The sequence below is a fragment of the Globicephala melas genome, chromosome 11 (genome assembly GCF_963455315.2).
Source record: "Globicephala melas chromosome 11, mGloMel1.2, whole genome shotgun sequence".
Taxonomy (NCBI): domain Eukaryota; kingdom Metazoa; phylum Chordata; class Mammalia; order Artiodactyla; family Delphinidae; genus Globicephala; species Globicephala melas.
This window is the reverse complement of record NC_083324.2, coordinates 6778469-6797586: the sequence shown is the minus strand read 5'-3', so window position 1 is coordinate 6797586 and position 19118 is coordinate 6778469. Positions and strand designations below refer to the sequence as shown.

The 19118-nt window shown below is 56.3% G+C and overlaps 1 protein-coding gene across 12 annotated transcripts in view; it reads right to left on the bottom strand.

Moving 5' to 3' along the window:
* ATP2B2 (ATPase plasma membrane Ca2+ transporting 2) overlaps positions 1-19118 on the bottom strand; it is a 351712-nt gene that overhangs the window by 16864 nt on the left and 315730 nt on the right. For all 12 annotated transcript variants that reach the window (XM_060307759.1, XM_060307760.1, XM_060307761.1 and 9 more), the window contains 6 exons: positions 16054-16295; positions 14863-15097; positions 6386-6565; positions 6117-6204; positions 2127-2233; positions 1470-1661 (listed from right to left, as the gene is read on the bottom strand). In XM_060307759.1, coding sequence (XP_060163742.1) covers positions 1470-1661; positions 2127-2233; positions 6117-6204; positions 6386-6565; positions 14863-15097; positions 16054-16295 — 1044 coding nt within the window. The remainder of the gene's footprint in view (positions 1-1469; positions 1662-2126; positions 2234-6116; positions 6205-6385; positions 6566-14862; positions 15098-16053; positions 16296-19118) is intronic.

The window sequence follows — 19118 nt, the reverse complement described above, 5'->3', positions numbered from 1 at the left end:
AACAGAAGAAGCTAAAACTCATCAACATTCACCATTTACGGGTTCCCACCGTGCACATTCTGGTGTGGATTCCCACACTTCTCTCTGGCTGAGACAGGGATCGCATATTCATACTGTCTGCGCACAGTCGTACCATGTGGTCTACACTGCCCGAGCACCTCCTCCAGGAAGCCCGCAGATCCTATATACCCAGCAACCTGGACTGAGCTGGCTCCTGAGGCCCCTCCGCCTACGCCTTACACACTCACTCACCTCCTGATATTTATCACCGCCCCTCGTCCAGGCCACCTCTCCCACCTCTGCCCGGGCTCAGTCACACTCCCCACTCCCCTCAGCTTCCTCCTGCCCATCAGCCTCCTCTATGCACCGTGAGGTCAGGGCCCCCATCTCCCCACCAAGGCCTTCACAACCCTGCCACCAACTCAATCCAAGACCTCAGGCAAACTGACGGCCCCCTTGGCACCTCAGTTTCCTCGTCTGGCACTAGCTGGTCTCCAAGAAGCCTGGTGTGAGCAGCTGTACCATGGGAGTGTTCCTCAAGCCACCACTAGAGGGAGCCTCTTGTCCACAGAGCAGGAGACAAGGCCCTTAGGAGCAGAGGGGACCCCCGCCTCCACCCCGCCCTAGGCACCACCCAGGGCTCTCACTCAGGGCTGGGGTGTTGGGTACTGCCACGTGCACCCTCAAGGGCTCAGAGCACAACAGAGGGGACAGCATTCCCAGGGCCACACAGCTCTTCAGGGCAGTGCTGGCCTCTGGGCCTCTGTTGTGCTCTTATGGGCAGGACCTTGCCTGCCCACCTGGTTCTGGGAGGGGCCAGGCCTCGGAACACCTGCCCTCTCCTGGTCAGGCCCTGTTGGGGTGAGGCAGGAGGCTGCGCGAGCAATGGCAGGTGCCTGGCAGGCCCATCCTCTGAGGCTCGGTTTCTGCCTCTGTGAAATGGGGATCACCACAGTTCCCGCCTCGTGAGGCGGCTGAGGAAGCAGTGAGGCTGCAGGTGCTGGGGCCTGCCTGTCGGCTCCATGAGGCCCAGGAACCCCAGCACAGAGGGCTTTCCCAACGCACTCCACGCCGGAGCTGAGGCTCCCAGGGCCCTGCCAGCTCCGCGCCCCCAGCTGGCTGCCTGTCCTGCCCCGGCCTCTCTCTGGCCCTTTATGCGGCCAGGGGTCCTGCCTTCCCTTGAGGGTCACCTCTCCTGCCTCTTGGAGCAACGGCCAGGCCTGTGCCTGGGTCAGGCAGATGTGGAGGTGGGCCTGGCATCTCCACTTGCTGGGTGACCTTGGGCAAATCCCGCCACCTCTCTGAGCCTCATTTCCTGCACCCTGAGGGGCTGGCGCCTACGTGGGTGGGTCTGTGATGCAGCTCCTGGCCCTCAGCGTGCAGGTGTGACGATCTGGGACACCCCGTGTGGGTGTCCGCCCTCCCCAGGCTTTGGCCTGCGCCATCCTGCCTGCCCCTGGTGGACCCACCTGCGTGATGCAGGCGCCCGTGAAGGCCACGATCACGGCCACCACGTTGACCGTCAGCTGGAACTGCAGGAATTTGGAGATGCTGTCGTAGACATTGCGGCCCCACATCACCGCCTTGACGATGCTGCTGAAGTTGTCGTCCGTTAGGATGATGTCCGAGGCCTCCTTGGCCACATCCGTGCCTGCGATGCCCTGTGGGGATGGGGACAGGAGCCTGGGTGGGGCGACCGGAGAGGCGAGCAGCGCTAGCGACACTGTCCTCACCCCTACACCAGCCCCCGCACACACCCACCCACCCCCACACCGCCAGGCCACACGAGGCATGCATGTGCGTGCACACGCATGCACACCACAGCCCTGCTCCTCACAGACCCAGCCCTGAGGCCAACGGTCTGCCTTCAGGAAGGGGGGCCCTCCCCTCCCTCCCCCTCCCTCCCCCAGACCCATCGCTACAGGAAGCCCCCTCTACCCTTCCAGGGAGACCCGGAGGCCAGGCCGAGCCTCAAGAGTGCTGGGAGCATCAGGTGGACGGAGGGTGGGTGGAGTGTGCACTGGGGGTGCTGCACTCCCTGCAGGAGGCTGTGTGGTCCACGCTCCCCTAACCCCCTGCCTGCCGGCTCCTGCCGGATGCTGCCCCGGGCCCCCGCGAGCTCCTACCATGGCGAAGCCCACATCGGCCTTCTTGAGCGCAGGCCCATCATTGGTGCCGTCCCCCGTCACGGCCACCACCTGCCGCTGCTCCGTGTGTGTGCTGTCGATGATGCCTGTGGGTGGGGTGAGCATGTACTGAGGGCCCTGGGACTCCCAGCGGGGCGGGGACAGCCTCCTCTCTGGCCCCTGCCCTGCCACCCCCTCCCGTCGAGCTTCTTCCCAGCACCTGCAGGGGACGTGGCGCCCCTGAGTCCGGGGCCGGCTGCGGCCCTCTGTGGTCCGGGCCTGTCGCCTCTCCAGCATCCTCTTTGCTTTCTGCAGCCCGTGGCCACAGTGGCAGCCACCCTGGCCGGACGCACCTCCTCTCTGCCTATACCCCAGGGGCCCCTCTGCCCTCCTGGGGCACCAGGGTTTGGTCAGGGGGCCTACTATCTGCTCCCTCAGCACCTTCTGCCTGGGGGTGGGGCGGCGGTGTCAGTCACACCCGAGGAGGCCTGGGCTCTGCCGTTTGCCAATGCCTGCTCTCCAGACATTCATCCTCAGTAAAATCTTCAGCAAGTAACAGAGCGAACAGATGACACACGGCCCCTGTCACTGCCCTGGGACCAGTAGAAAAGGATGCGTGACAGAAGTCGTCACTGGGTGTGTGTGGAGTTTGCGGGGCCCCAAGCAGAGACATCCATGGCAGGACAGAAACTCGGGTGTCAACCTTGATACATCCCTGTCCCATTCCGCACATCAGATGCATCACTGCGTCTGCGGGTCCTACAGCCCCAAAGCCCCACTGGGATCCTTATCCTCCTCTCCGCCACCCCACATGCAGCGCCTCCACTCCCCCTCTCCCTAACACCAGGCTCCCCTCCAATCTTTTTTTTTTTTTTTTTTTGCGGTATGCAGGCCTCTCACTGCTGTGGCCTCTCCTGTTGCGGAGCACAAGCTCCGGACGCACAGGCTCAGCGGCCATGGCTCACGGGGCCCAGCCGCTCCGTGGCATGTGGGATCTTCCCGGACCAGGGCATGAACCCGTGTCCCCTGCATCGGCAGGCGGACTCTCAACCACTGCGCCACCAGGGAAGCCCTCCCCTCCAATCTTCATAGCAGCCCCAGGGCTCTGACACCTGAGTCTGAACCCCGCCCCCAGCACCAGCTGAGAGTCATACTCTCACTGCCCTCAGCCTCAGGATGACACCGAGTTCTCGGCTCTACCCGCTTGGTCCTCCGTGGTCACACCCCGCCCGTTCTCTGATCTCTTCCCTCCCCCAGCCACCCCCAGCCTGTGCTTCTGCCACGGGAACAGCTCTCCGTCCCATGCAGCTGGCCACCTGCCCGTCTTTGCACAGGCTGTTCCCTGGGCCAGCCGTCCCGTCACCCAGTCACCCGGTCTCAGCCCGGATACTGCTTTCCCTGGGAAGCCTTTGTGACACCCTGAGGACCCCCGCCCACCCTAATCAGGTCACTTTTGCTCCCACACGTGTGTCCTGCAATTGGCAAACCGCAGCAGCCTCTGGAAGGAGGGAATGAGTTCCCTGACCTGGGGCACTGTACCCCCAGACCCTGTCTCCCCGCAGCTCCCTGCAAGGGTCAGAGCTCCACCCTCTTCAAGGTCTGGCTTCAGGACGTGTGCACCGGAAGTCCTCCTGGCCGCTCCCCCAAGCTGTTCTGCTGCCCTGGATTATCCAATCTCTGTGCACTTGGCATTTGAGGCCTTCACCCCGCCGGTTCCCTGGGCCCTCCTGGGTGCTTCTCCGAGGCAAGGAGGGGGCTTGTTTTCCCCTGTGGCTCCCCAGGCTGGCCCAGCTCTCCTACGGCTTCCGATAGAGGGAGGAGCTGCAAGAGCCCCTTCCCCCAGACCTCTTTCCTCCACCACCAGTGCTGACACGCCCCGCAGTGCATGGTCCCTAGGGACCTCCCTGTGGCCGACTCCTATGGTTCCTGTCCTATCTCTGGACCTCTCAGCAGCCATTCACACCGTGGACCACGCCTCCCCCCTCAGCAGGCCTCCTTCCTTGGCCTGCTTGTCCCCCGACCCCTCTGGCTGCCTCTTCTTGGTGACAGACCCGCTGACAGGTCTCAGCCTCTGCTCACCGCTCAGGTGGAAGGTTCCTGGGTCCAGCAGCTCCTCTGCTTACCCCCACTTGTCACACCCCACCTATGTCTTCATCGGGGGCCAGCTCTCTCTCCTGAGCCCTGACTCCATGGACATCTCCACTTGGATGTCAGAGGGCCTCCAGCTCGGCCTCCTAAAGCAAGGGCATCAGTTTCCCCTCAAATTGGTCCCTTGTGCGACTCATGACACCTAGCTGCCCCCTTGTAAACTGTGCAGCAGGCTCTCAAGCAGGTATAGACTGAGCAATCCTGGACTCCCCTCTCCCCCATCCCTCCGCCCCATCTGAACAATCGCCGGGCCCAGGCCCCTCCTGCCCGCAAAGAGTTCTCAGACCCGTCCCCTTCCAGTGCACCTGCACTGTCACCACCCCTGCCCGGGTGTCACCACTCACAGCTGGACAGTCCTGGTGGGCCCTCTGCTTCCAGGCCACTCTCCACACAGCGGCAGGGAGGGCCCTTTCCCCTTCAAGGCCCTCCCTCGGCTCCCCACCTGGGCTGACTGTGTAGGTCGCTGCTTGGCGTTCAAGGCCCTGTGTGATCTGATGCCGGCACCCCCTTCTCTGGCCGCCTCCTCCTGTCTCTCTCTCGCTTGAGGCTCCAGCCCAGCCAACTGAACTTCTTTCAAGTCCTTGACAGTGCCTGGAAATCTCTGCCTCTGGGCTTTCATAGTGTAGTTCCCTGTCCTGCCTGAAACACAGGCCCTTCCCCCTGGCCCCCCATCCCACCTTCCACGGCCTGCAATATGACACCCTCCCCAGCTCGAGTTAGAGGCCAGCAGAGGGCCCAGATCACCCTTCTCTCCCACCAGTGCAGCCTTTAGCTCTACGTAGGGAAACCACCTATTCAATGTCTGCTGGATAAAACCTGGACCACAAATTCCAAAACGGGAGGACCACGTCGGCCAAGACCTGGGCCTGGCACATACTAGATCCTCAGTAAACATTTATCAAGAGAATGAGTGAATGAATGAGTGCATGATTGAACAGGAACTGGGGATGGGTTGGGGGTGGTCTCCTGCTTGGGTATCTGTGGTTCTGGGGCTTTGTGTTTCTGTTCCAAGGCCAGATCTGCCTTCCTTAATGTCTTTGGGCAGCACCTTTAGGAGAGGAATCCAAGATGCCCTAGGGATGACCTCAGCCAGAAACCTTCCCCCTACGGCCATTTTACAGATGGAAAAATTGAGCCCTGGTGCTGGGCAATTGCCCAAAGCCACAGAGCAGGGCAGGGGCAGAGTCTGGATTTAAACCCAGGCCTATGGGACTCTGAAAGTGCCCAGCATCTGACCAGCTAGATGAGCTCAGCGAGGGGTGTGCCCTCTCCCTGGAGGGACTCAGGGAAGAAGGACGCTGGGTTTTGGCTCATTTCTCAGATTGCTATTCCCAGGACAGCCCACTCCCGGCGTCCTGGTTACACATGTCGGATAGCATCCTTAGAGAACAGGCAGACCAAGGGTCTCAAACTCACAAGCTCTGGGGCCAGACTGAGAACATAAGTAAATGAAATGGGCGGAGTGTCAGACAGCAGTGGTTAAGACGGCATCAAATGGGAGGAAGCAGGGTCTGTATAAAGTCATTCAACTTGAACATTGAAAAAGACACACCACCCAAATAAACTCATCTGTGGGCCCCATTCAGCCCTCAGGCCATGACTCTTGGCCCCTGGATAGGCAATCCCATTGCTGCCCATGGGAGGTGGGGCCCAGGGAGCAGATTCGCCGCCTCCTTATTTCACTGTGGCCCTTAGCAGGCCTCCCAGGGCGTCCCCAGGTGCGGGGAGCCCCTGGCAGGAGCCCCTCCCATCCTGGAAAGAAGCTGAAGGCGCCAGGACAGGAAAGCCTGGGGAGGCCTGGCGCCTGGGCCTCAGAGCTGCCCGTGCCCGCCCAAGTCTTACCTTTGACCAGGGTATGCTTGTCCGTGGGGGAGGAGCGAGCCAGCACCCGCAGCTTTGGCCAGATCTTGTCGATTCGTTCCTGCTCAATCTGGAGAGGGATGGGGGAGGGGCGGGTCGGTGGGGCGGGGAGAGAAGGCAGGGGACTTGCCTCGATCACTGGGCTCTGAGTGGCACACTGGCTGGCTGCTGGGGCTTCATGCATGCCCGTGCCTCCCAGCTCCCCGTCCAAAGCCCTGCCCTCTGAGGACCCTCTGCACTGGGCCACATACCTCCCCTTTCTCGTTGCGGATTCTCCGGTTGAACTCCTTGCCCTCAAGGCACAGGAAGTCCTCCCCAGGATGGATGATGCCACACTTGATGGCGATGGCCCGGGCTGTGTTGATGTTGTCACCGGTGACCATGCGGACAGTGATGCCTGCTCGCTGGCACTTGCGGATGGCTTCCGGGACCTGGGTGGGAGGGCGTGTGCCATGGAGTGGACGTCGTCTCGTGCAGGCCCTCCCTGCCCTCACGGATTCCAGAGTGAGCCCTGCTCACAGGCAACGCCACTGTAAGGAGCCTAGATGACCAGGAGGTACTGATGGCACACAGACCATCTCCTCCTTTCCTGTGGCCGTGGTAGGCATTGTTAATCGATCACAGCACCCTCTGATGAAACCCTGATGTGGTCTCACAATTCTTTTCTGCAGTGTCCCAGACAGCCACCACCTATCACCCATGATACTGCATCCTAAGATGAAACCATCGGCTATCCTGACCTGGACAAGGACTTTGAGAAAGACCACAATAAACATCCTCTTGGATATGGCCCCAGGCAAGAGTACAGAACACTCCACTGCTGAACAGGATCATGTCCCTGCTTCATCAACATGCACATTTCCTGCAAACTCAATGATAAATATGTTTGTGTGTTTTCAGTTTTTTGCCAGGGGGGCGGGCAGGGGAAGGACATTGCATTTTAGGATAATTTATTTATATAATGTGACATTGGCTTAGAATAAATGTGAATGATTAGGCTTTGTGTAAAACATGACATCTCCCTGCGAAAGTAAGGGCTGCCTACTGCCCTCTTTGTAATAATAGACTGACATCTGGGCCATTTAGCCAGAGCAGACCCAGCCAATCAGAAGCTGTCGCCCCCCCCCCCAACTTTGCAGGGCGCTGGATCTGCCCAGCAATTGGGATGCAAAAACCAGCCTGGAGTCGGAAAAAAAAAGGTTCTGAAGAACCTAGGGGCAGGACAGGAATAAAGACACAGACGTAGAGAATGGACTTGAGGACACGGGGAGGGGGAAGGGTAAGCTGGGATGAAGTGAGAGGGTGGCATGGACATATATACACTACCAAATGTAAAATAGATAGCTGGTGGGAAGCAGCCGCATAGCACAGGGAGATCAGCTCGGTGCTTTGTGACCCCCCTAGAGGGGTGGGATAGGGAGGGTGGGAGGGAGGGAGACGCAAGAGGGAGGGGATATGTATACGTATAGCTGATTCACTTTGTTATACAGCAGAAACTAACACACCATTGTAAAGTAATTATACTCCAATAAAGATGTTAACAAAACAAAAAAACCAGCCTGGAGCTGCCATGGCCCTTCACACACAGCACAGATCAACTGAATAAGTGATTCTCACCCAGTGACAAATAACAAAATAATAAGGCAGTATTTGCTGTAAAATGTCCTTCAGTGGGAGAGGACACGTCAAGGGCAGAAAATCCAGTTGTACTAAAAGTACTTTAGAATCTCAGACCTGGTGGGAAGGGGGGCCTGAATCCGACTCTCCTCTTCCACATCCTGGGGTCTGAGAACTCACTTCCACCCCGACCCTGACAAGTCACTGCTGAGAGAGTTTAAAGGTGTCACGGGCTGAATTGTGTCGTTTCCCCGCCCCCTCCCTCCCCCACCCCAGAAAGCTCTTCACACCCAGTACCTCAGAATGTGACCTTCCTTGGAGACAGGCTCTTTATAGAGGTAATCAAGTTAAGATGAGGCCATTAGGGTGGGCCTGCATCCAATGTGACTCGTGTCCTCATAAAGAGGGGAAATCTGGACAGAAACACACACACACAGGGAAGACATCATCATGGGAAGAGGCAGGGAGAGATCTGGGCGATGCTGCTACGTGCTAGCAGGGCTGAAGACTGCCAGCTCGTCACCGGAAGCTGGGGGAGAGGCCCGCGGCCGAGCCTCCCTCACAGCCCTCAGAAGGAACCAACCCTGCCGACACCTCGATCTCAGACCTCCAGCCTCCAGAACCAGGAGACAACGCAATTCTGCCGTTGGTGGTACTCTGTAACGGCAGCCCTAGCAAAGAGTGTGAAGAGTTAGAACGCTGGTCCAAAACCTGACTGCGGACAACTTACGCCCACCGGTCCCTTTCTGCGCTCAGGAATTTTAAGAACAAGAACTGACACTGAAAGTATCTTGCCTCTATCCACATCCCGTCCACACCACAATCTCAAGCAGAGGTCACTGCCCAGCCCCTTCCCAGTCTCCCTGCCTCTGGCCCCGCCTCTTCCATCTTGCCCCTACCCTGACCACCAGCTACCTGCCCCAGGTTTAGCCTGTGTGCCGCTCCCTTTCTGGGCCTCCACCCCGCCGCTGATAGAGAAAATCCCAACTCCTGAGCACGGCCATCCTGCGGTGGAGTGAGAAACAAATGCCGGGCACAGGCAGGGCCTAGGTCAAGGTTGGGGGAGGCCCCTCCAGCTCCCCGAGTTCTCTAACAGGCCGGCTCTGTGGCGGCAGGTAGTGATCTCCCTGTTGTTGAAGGGCTGGAGCGGGGCGAGCTGATCATGGGCCTCCTCTCAGTGTATTTCCAGAGTCTGGGGAGGAGCCTTCTGGGGCCCACTCAGGGCTTGGGGCCACGTGAGCAAGGCTTCTGCCTCGTGCCATGGCAGCTGCTCACATAACCAAACGTGACCTCCTTTTATAGAGCCGGAGGGAGTGGGGATGGGGGAGGTCCAAGATCCCCTTTACATAATTTATCGATGTCCTCACAATGGCTGTAACCTGGCTGCAGCCCCCTGCTGTCTCCTGGCCCAGGGGACAGGAAAGAGCCACTGTTCTTTTGGGAACACACACCTCATCTGGCTTCTGCCCTGAAAGGAAGAATTTAGGTTATGCTTGTTTAAAAGATTCTTGGAGTTGGAAGGGACTCTGGGTCATGACTCTGACCCTCTGCTCATTGCCTAGATCTCCTCCCACGCATCCCTGACAGATGGTCAGAGAGCCTCTACTTACTTGCCTCTGTTGACAAGGTGCTCACCCCTCTACGGCTGACTGCTCTAAGGTAGGACAAGTCTATTGTGTCCTTTCACATAATCTTTCCGTTTTTAAAAAATTAATTTAATTTTGGCTGCGTTGGGCCTTCATTGCTGCGTGCAGGCTTTCTCTAGTTGCGGTGAGCGTGGGCTACTCTTCGTTGCAGTGCACGGGCTTCTCATTGTGCTGGCTTCTCTTGTTGCGGGGCATAGGCTCTAGGTAGGCGGGCTTCAGTAGTTGTGGCACGCGGGCTCAGGAGTTGTGGCATGTGGGCTCTAGAGCGCAGGCTCAGTAGTTGTGGCTCACGGGCTTAGTTGCTCCGCGGCATGTGGGATCTTCCCGGACCAGGGCTCGAACCCATGTCCCCTGCATTGGCAGGCGGATTCTTAACCACTGCACCACCAGGGAAGTCCCCCTTTCACATAATTGTTCTTTTTTCGGATAAGAGAGCAGTTACTTTGGGTCAGACCCATTCTCTTGTACAGAGACAGGGTCTTTGGTAAAGATGTGTACAAAGAGTCCTGGGAGCACAGCGGAGCACACTGTTACTTTAGAAGGAAGTGTGTGGGGAGAAGAAATCTGTGGGAGCTTCCTGGAGGAGGGGATACTTGATCTGCTTCTTTTCAGCCAACACTAACTGAGGCTCTGATGCCTGGCACTGTGCCCATGCTGGGGCTGCAGAGATGACCAGTTCATTGTGGTCCTGGCTGCAGACAACTGTCCCATGAGGTACACAGAGAAGGGGAGGGCACTGCAGACAGTGCTGCGGGTGATCTGGGTGGCTGAGGCCAAGGCAAGATGTGGGGTAGGGGCCGGTGGCCTTGGAGCTGGAGAGGGGCTTCAGGTCCAAAGGTGTGGGAGTCAGGGCCTTGCTCCTTCAGGCCTGGGAGGCATGGAAAGTTCTGAACTGGGAGTGAGGTGATGGATGCCATGTCTTAGGAAGACTTCTGTTTTCAAGACTGTCTCAGGAAGTTGAAATCTGCCTGCTTGGAATCCCTACCCTCTGGGCTTCCACTGAACAAGCCAGACTAGGAAAAAAGGAGGAGGCTAATTTTTATGGTCCCCACACTTTACTCTGTGCAGTGGAAGTGTCTCTGCCCTGTGGAGAGAGGGCTCAGGGGCCAAAAGGCTGGGCTGGGCTTTGCCCTGGGCTCCCACCTAAGCCTTGGTTTCCTCATCTGTAAAATGGAGTGATAGCCTCCGCCCTTCACTGAGGCTGGAGAATTCTGTGACAGCAGCAAAGGTCACCAAGCTCAGGGCCAGCACAGGTTGGTGACGTGTGGGTGGAGGAGGCTGGCAAGACGCTTGACCCCGGGCTCCCTTGTTTGCTCTTTCTGCTTCAGGGTGGGTACAGGGACACAGAGGAAGGATACAGATGCAGGGTGTGCGATGGGGGTGCGGCACTTGGGGGCGCAGGTGTCTGGGGCGGTGGGATGGGCTGGGCTCCCCACCGTGACCCTTGGATCAGGTATATTAAGGGCCTGTGACCTGCCTTGAAGGTGTGGGGGGGATTCAGGACAGATCTGGAAACCCCGGAGGAGCCTCCCCTGGCCACCACGAGTTACTCCACTTCCTTTATAGGCAATGGGTCCCTAACTGGACGACCTTGTCGTGCTTCAGTCCTGTCCGGTTTTACACTCTGGAAGGTTTTACACCTTCGTTTCACTAGGCTGTGGGTCTGGAGGGCAGGGGCTGCCAGCCGCTCAGAACCCTCTCAGGGGCCTCCTGCAGGGTAGGTGCTTGGTCAATGTGGGTCACTGTGAAACACCTTTGTGCTTAAGCCCCTCGAAGCCTGACCCGGGTGAATGGATTTGGACGGGCACATGCAAATCCTCTACAGTTTGGCTCCAAGCTCCCTTCCCAGCCTTTTCTCTCATAAACCCAGCTAGGGTTTTCACTAGTTCCCAAACACGTAGCATCCCTCCCCACCTCTATGCTTTTGCCTGTGCTGTCCCCTCTGCCTGGGATGCCCTCTCTCCCTGGGATGCCCTCTCTCCCTGAATCTCTGTGTGTCACAAATCTTTCCCATCTTGCACATGAAATGCTCTCTGTTCAGCAAGCTATCCTTGGTCCCTCCAACCCAGTGGGACACCTCCTGCAGCTGCTCAGCCCTTCCTTTTATCGCTTCACTCACTCATTTATGCAACGAACAGCTATGGAACATCTAACTGTTCCGGGCAGGGAGGGTGCAGAGAGGATGAAGACCCGAGCCCCAGAGGCATTGATCTGGTTGAAATGTGCTTTCCCCATAGATAAAATAGCTGTAAAAAAAGATTCCTTCTTTTGCTAAAATTATCCTAGATATTTCTCACTGAGGAAAACCAGCCAGCAAATGGGTGCTTCCTGTTTTCATTAAATAAAGGCTTTTAAACATCTGTTGTTTGTGGTGACAGCAGTTGTCTGTGACTTCGAGGGTTCCAAACACCCCCGGATAACCCGGCAAATCCCAGGCCGCTGCTCTCCTGATGGCTTCATCCTCACTGGCTTCCATCAGACTTGGAAAATGCACCACTCTAGCACCTTGGGGGAGGGGGGATTTGCAACCCTGTTTTTATCTGTTCTGTCCTTTGTCTTCTCAAGGGAGGAAGGGAATAGGATCTTCTTTCCCTTGACAGACGGGGAAACTAAGGGAGGGAGGCCGAGTTTCTTTTCCTGCAGCAAATGAATCTGACCAGGCTTGTGGGACCCTAGAGGCGGTCTGGGTGGGGATTTTTTTCTCTGGCCGGCCTCACGGTTGTCCTGGCAACATACACACACATGCTCACCAGAGGCAGGGACCCTCTCCAAAGGTCACCCGAGAAACTGGTGACTGTGGCTGCCTCGGAGGTGGTCACTGGGGTCTGCTGGTGGCATGGGGGGCTACTTCACCCTGTTTGTGCTATCGAACCTTTTGAATTTGGCGATGATATATCACGAAGCCTAAAAAAAACAAACAAATCAAAAACCATACATGCCTGTCTCCTGAGGCTCTGCGTCCACCCCCACCCCACGGGAGATGCTGAGTCAACAGGTCAGAGCTTTAAAACTTTTTTTTTTCTTTTTTTCCCTGTGCCACGCAGCATGCAGGGATCTTAGTTCCCTGACCAGGGATAGAACCCGTGCCCCCTGCAGTGGAAGCCCGGAGTCCTAACCACTGGACCGCCAGGGAAGTCCCTGAGCTTTCATACTTTCAGGCAGCATCACCAGTAACTCCACTGTGTCCCTCACTTGTTGACGTCCAACTTTCTTATTGTTCAGATGGAAAAACTGAGGCCCGGGGCAGTGATACGCCGGAGGTCTTCTGTGAAGGAGTGGCAGGGGCGGGACGAGAACCCATGTCCCTAGACTGCTGTGTCCCTCCAGTACGTCCCTGCCCTCCAACACAGTTACAGCTTCCAAACCACATCCCGGGGTGAGCCCAGGGGAGAGAGAAGGTCACCCACAGGGATGTGTTGACGGAGGGAAGCAAAGAAAGGCATGAGAGTAAGCCTCCCAGGCAGCTGGCTCAGAACCTTAGAGCTGGATGGGACCTGAGGGGCCCCCAGGCCGACCACTCATTTTACAGATGAGGGGACTGAGGCACAGAGAGGAGAAGTGGCTTGTTAGTGGCAGAGCTGGGGTTGGAACCAGGCTCCCTTTCTCCGACATAGGCTGAACATGTTCCCAGCCCTGCTGTTTTAGGCTTCGGGTGGGAGTGAGGAGGCATGTGTGTGTGTGTGTGTGTGTGTGTGCATGTGTGTAGAATACTATTATTGTCCCTAGTCTTCAGATGAGGAAATGGAGGCTCAGAGAGGTTATGTAACTGGCCCAAGGTCACACAGCTCGTAATGCCAAGGGACTCAAAATCCCAGGTCTATCTGATGCCCGAACTCACACTTTTGACCCCTCTCCCTGCTGCCTAAATGTGAAAGTCCACGTCTGTGACCTTCAAGTTTCACTTAGTCTTTGGAATGCAGTCTTAAAACAGCAGGGCCAGGAGCTTGGAGGGCATCTTGCCTGCTCCCTTTCACTTGAAAGAAGGGGACATGGAGGCTCCAGGAGGAGCAGGGAACAGCCAGAGGCCCCAGAGGATGGTATCAGGGTAAGCGGGGGACACTGAAGTTGCCCTTGGTGGAGGAACGTGGTCCTGAGACAGGCTGGGACCTGGGACCGTTTGCTGCAGTGCTTGCACCTGGACAGACGTCTCCTCGAGCAACGACATACAAAGAAACTATAAGCGACCAAAAATAACCGCGTGCATGCCCAGCTGGGGCAAATTATAGACAACAAGATACAAAAAAGACCAAAAGAACCCAACTGCCACTTCCCAAGAGTCGGGAGCAAAAGCAGGGTAATGGGCGCGCCCCCTGCACACAGCACCACCAAAGGGGTGGGCAGACCACCTAAGCCCCCCCTTCGGCCCGACCCCTGGACACACCCCTACCGTCACCCCACAGAAGGAGCCAAGAGCAAAGGAACCTGTTACTTGTTCTCACTCCCCCCTGCTGCAGCAGGAGCCCCAATAAAGCCTTGCCTGAATTTCTTGTATGGCCTCCTATCAATTTATATTGATTAAGGGGGCCAAGAACCCTGGTCAGAAACAGTCCCAAGGGGCAGCATCACCAAATCCCACTGCCAAGGCCAGTCTGGGCCCAGCAGCATTAGTCCTCGAGGAAGAGGAGGCCAGCCCCTCCTGTGCCTTGCCTCCCGGGCTCCCAGGGTGAGCGAGCGAGCTCTGCCCACAGCAGCGTTTCGGAGACTCGAGGCAGCTCTCTCCTCTTCCCACACCCTCTTCCCAGCCCGGGCAGCTCAACCGACCACGCACGTCCCATCCTTCCCCAACCCTGCAAATTCCCGGCACTGAATTCTTGGCTTTCCCCCCAGATGCAGAGTCAGCTAAAGGAGACTGAAGACCCACTGTCATCTGAGCACCCCAGTAGGCACACGTATTACATCACTTTTCTCCATCTGTACAGGGAGGGGGTGCTGTCACCCGCCCCTTCCCTTCTGCTTGAGAATTTGACCTTTGGTTAACTTCCCAGCTCCGCTCCCCTGCAAACCTGATAGAGGCAGACTGCCCGCTACATCACTAGGGAAAACTAACCGGTAAACTTGGTCTGGATGGGGAGAACTCTAAATGCTGATGGGGAGGCCCACATTTGGGGTCTTCTTGAGTGTGGTAACCTTTGTTATTGGGTGTCTCCTTTGCAGGGACCCTTGAATCTGGGCCTATGGGTTTGGACAGGAGATCCTGGCTCCTCTGAGGCTTCTAGGGCAGGGCAGCCTTCACGGTAGAGCAACGCCGGCTGGCAGGCTGTGGGTTGCACCCCATGTCCCAAGCAGGTAAGTGTGGCTACGCTACCCTTAAGAGTCTGAATGCTTAGGAGTAGGTACAGAGAAGACCCCGTGGGCCTTGCAGGGAAACTGAGGCTTAGAGGGGTGAGGCGACGTACTCCAGGTCACCCAGCAGGCTGGACGCCCAGCTTCACCCCCTTCCCCAAGCTCCACGGCGGGGCACCTGCCTCGGGCCGCACGGGGTCCTCGATGCCCACCACGCAGATACAGGTGAGGTCGTTGAGGATGTCATTCTCGTTGTCCCAGTCGGGCTCGGGGCTGCCGGGTAAGTCGCGGTAAGCCACGCAGATGGTGCGGAGCCCGTCGCAGGCCATGGGCTCAATCACCTTCTTCACCATCTCGTCCCGGTCGCGGGGCCGGAAGACCCGGGGCTCACCCGCCCCGTTGAGGATTTTGCAGCACCTGGGGGAGGTGGGAAGGGGCCAGGTAAGGTCCAGCCAAGGGCCCAAAGACCCTCCCTCCGACGGGCTCGGAGCTCACCCCCACCTCCCCAGTGACGGACGTCCCCCTGGCCGTGGTTGGTCATCCAGGGCTCGTCCAGACCATCTCCCATAATGCTTCAGGGGTGGTCCTGGCCCCTGGGCCCCAGGCAGGGATGAAATCAGGACCAGCCAAAAAGAAATCAGGCGGCCTTGTTGTAATATCTGCCCCAGGCCATTTCAGCAAGAGCAGATCTACTTTGCTCTGTTTCATCTCCACAAGATTTCATCTGAAAAAAATAGTTCCACAGCGAAAATGGTTTTCAGAGGGCATGAAACCTCCGCTAGTGGTTCCTGACCCTGCCTGCGCATCAGGATGGCTTGGGAAAGCACTGAATAACCCCACCCCCCACCACACACACACTGCAGGCCCCACGCCAGAGGTTCCAATTCAGTTTGTTGGGGGCGAGTCCAGGAATCAGTGGGTTTTTTTTTAAAAGCTCCCTGGGGCGATTCTATGTGTGACCAGGGTTGAGTCCCCCTCAAGGTACAAATGGGTAAACTGGGGCCCAGAGAGGGGGGCTGACTTGCTTAGTTCTCCAGGCTTACTTCTGGCACCTGGAGTCAGAGGACACCTGCTCACAGTGAAAAGTCACGCCGTCTACCAACTCTACGCTCAGGGAAGTGACGTGAGGGGGCTCTGACGGGGATAATGGGAAGAACTTCCTGATGAGCCAGTGACTTAGGGAGAAGAGGGAGGAGTCCCTGCAGAAACCTTTAAGAGGAAACAGTAGCAAAAGCCCTGGGGGAGGGCACGTGCAGGCGGTCTTGCTGCGGGGCGTTGGGCACGGCCCTTCCCGTGACCCTGGGTGCCCCCGGCCCCTCCCCGCGGCCTGTGCCTGCGCCCCGCGCCCCGCCCCCCGCTCCCGCACCGCTTACTTCTTGAGCACGATCTCCGAAGCGCCCTTGCTGTACATGCGGAAGCTCTCGTCGGGCAGCTTGATTACGGTGCTCATGGACTTGCGCACGGAGTTGAAGGTGTAGACCTTGTACAGCTTCTCCTCCGGCATCTGGCTGCGCACAGACTCGTAGTCCTGCTTCAGGTCCAGCACGAAGCCCAGCAGGCCGCACTCTGTTTTGTTGCCCACCTGCTTGGGCAGGGCGCCCTCCTTATCCGGGGGCTGCGGGGAGAGGCGGGGTGCTCACCGGGCTGCCGCTTGCCTGTGGGTGGGGCCACCCCTCCCCCACACCTTAGGATTCTGCGTCCCAGACCCAATCCGGGCTCTGTTTGAAGGGAATTAAGCAAGATCAGCTGTTTAAAAATTATGAACTATGTCAAACATAAACCTGTGACCGAATGATAAAAAAAATTTGTGCCCAGACCCTCCAGTTCTGGAGAACCTTAGTTCTAGGCCATGTTTGCTTCAGATTTTTCTTTTTTAAGAAGTAAAGCCTAACAGATAAAGTTGAACCCCCCTATATACCCCTCCGCATCTGCATAACGCACCCCTTGTCCCAGAAAGAAACTCTAACTTAAATTTGGCATTAATCCTTGCCCTGTGTTTTAACTTTTTATTTCGAGATAGTGCTAGTTTCACAGGCAATAAAAAATAACACAGAGAGATGTCATACATCATTCATCCCGTTTCCCCCAGTGCTCACTTCCTGTATGGCTGTAGCACAATGTCACAACCAAGATGTTGACACTGATACAATCTAACCCGCTGGATTCAGATTTCACCAGTTTTAGTGTACTCTGTGTGTGTGTGTGTGTGTGTGTGTGTGTGTATGTGTGTGTGTTTAGTTCTGAGCAATGGCATCACATGTAGATTCCTGTGACAACCGTCATCAAGACACACAACAGTTTATCACAGCACTCCCTGTGCCACCCTTATGTGACTGCAGTCACCTCCCTCCCTTCCCCGTCCCTGCCCCTGGCAACCGCTAAGCTGTTCTCCAGCCCCATGATTCTGTCATTTTGAGCATGTTATATAAATGGAATGATACAGTATGTAACCTTCGGAGACGGGCTTCTTTTCACTCAGCACAATCCCCTGGCAATGCAGACAAGCTGTCGCGTGTGTCAGGAGCGTGTTCCTTTGCATGACTGGGTAGTATTCTGTGCTCTGGATGCAATGTCCCTTGTGACTTCAGTTGAGGTTGAACCAAATGCAACTGCTATTTTGGTACGTCACAATGGCCAGCCATTGGCAATTTCATGTAGTTTGACCTAACGTACATATGTGCAGCACTGTTTTGCATGTTGAAAACGTCATGTAAGGAGGCTGTACATATTCTTCCGTAGCTTGCTTCACTCATGGAACGTTCAATTTTTGAGAGTCATCCCCACTCACAGCGTTAGTTCGTTTCTTTTTAACTGGACACCACAGCCCCCGCCCTGAACCTCAGTCAAACCACCGACCACATCTCCCCAGTGCCTCTCACTTCTTCGTGCGGCTGCCCGAACACGAGCTGTTTCATGCCTCTGTGGCTTCACCCCTGCTTCCTCCTTCCCTGCCAGGCAAACTCCTCCTTGCCCTTTAAGGACCAGCACAGATATTTCCTTGTCTTTGAGAATTGCTTTGTGGGTTTGTCACCCCGAGTAGGAGTTGCTGTATTCTTTCCCCCCTGGGTTCTCAGGGCAGCACAGAGCCCGGCACACAGTAGGCATTTACTCATTGTTTGCTGGATCGCTCAACGCAGGCCACTCTGGGGTGCGGGAGGCACAGGCGAATAGGTAAGAACGAGACGCCTCCACGTGGGCGCTAATGGTGGGACTGGCAGGCGGCTGAGGGAAGTTCATAAGGCAGGTAAACTCACCTCCCATGGGCAGCCGCCACACGTGCATACACACACTCAGACCACTGGTATAAAATTAACGTGCAGCGACTCAGGTGGAGCTGGCTTTGGGAGTGGTAAAAGCCACCACGGATAAACCCAAAGACCAGAGAGATACTGAAGAGGAATAATACCCATGAGCATTCTGCGTCCCCCGACCCCGCCATGAGGGGCTCTTTGTGGGTCTCAGGCCAGCCTTGCACAGGAACCCTTCGTGTTGTTCCAAAGAGCAGCAGGCAAGAAGAAGACGGAGTCTAGAAGATGCTGCATGGACTGGCTGTGAGGGGGGCAGGATGGCAATAGGATATGTCCCTGGCCAACTGCCCCATCCACAGTTAGGACTCGGGCCCTGGGAGCAGACCCGAGCCCTGTCGGGTCATGGGAATTGACCTAGGCGTACATACCCTTAGACCCTAAGCTCTTGTCCTCAGTTTCCCCATCTGTAAAATGGAGAGGCTCTAGCAGATGATTTCTAGCTGAGAGAAAAATCAACCCACTCCTTCAAGTGGATGGTGGATGGCAGTGAAGGATGGTAGAACAAGGCAGAGCTGCAGATCCCTCAGAGGGTGTCTGGGGGCCACGGGTCAAGCCTTAGAACACCCTCCCTGCTCCATGCCATGTTCAACTATGTCCAGGCATCACGGGCCTTGGAAGCCTCCCCACACCGAAGCTCTTCGGTGGGATTTGATCTGGAAGCAGAGGAATCTGACAGTTTCCCCTTTCTGATGTTTGGGAAAAGAAATTCAAAGTACGCCCCTTAGTCTCTGCAGTATGCAGTTATGTTGTGTTTTTAAAATTTATATATTTATTTACTTATCATTTTTTTTTACAATTTTATAATTAACCTTCTGGTGATTTCCAGGGTTTTATGTATCTTCCAAAACAGTTTTCTCCCCTCCACTAATGAAAGAAGATGATGACACGGAGGACTGAAATAAAAATGCCTAATTACTTATTTGCCCAAGAGAGCTAAGCAGTTATGCCTGTGAAACAGGCAGCATTTTATTACCCTCTGTGAGATATTTTAATTTTCCCCTAAAAGGATTTCAAACAATCTATGGTTGCAAATGGCAGAGCTGCCTCCTCCATAATTCAATTTGTTACCATGAACTTGAGCTCTAAAATCGCCTACGTGCATTATTAAGAAGTAGGGACTCGTCCCTTTT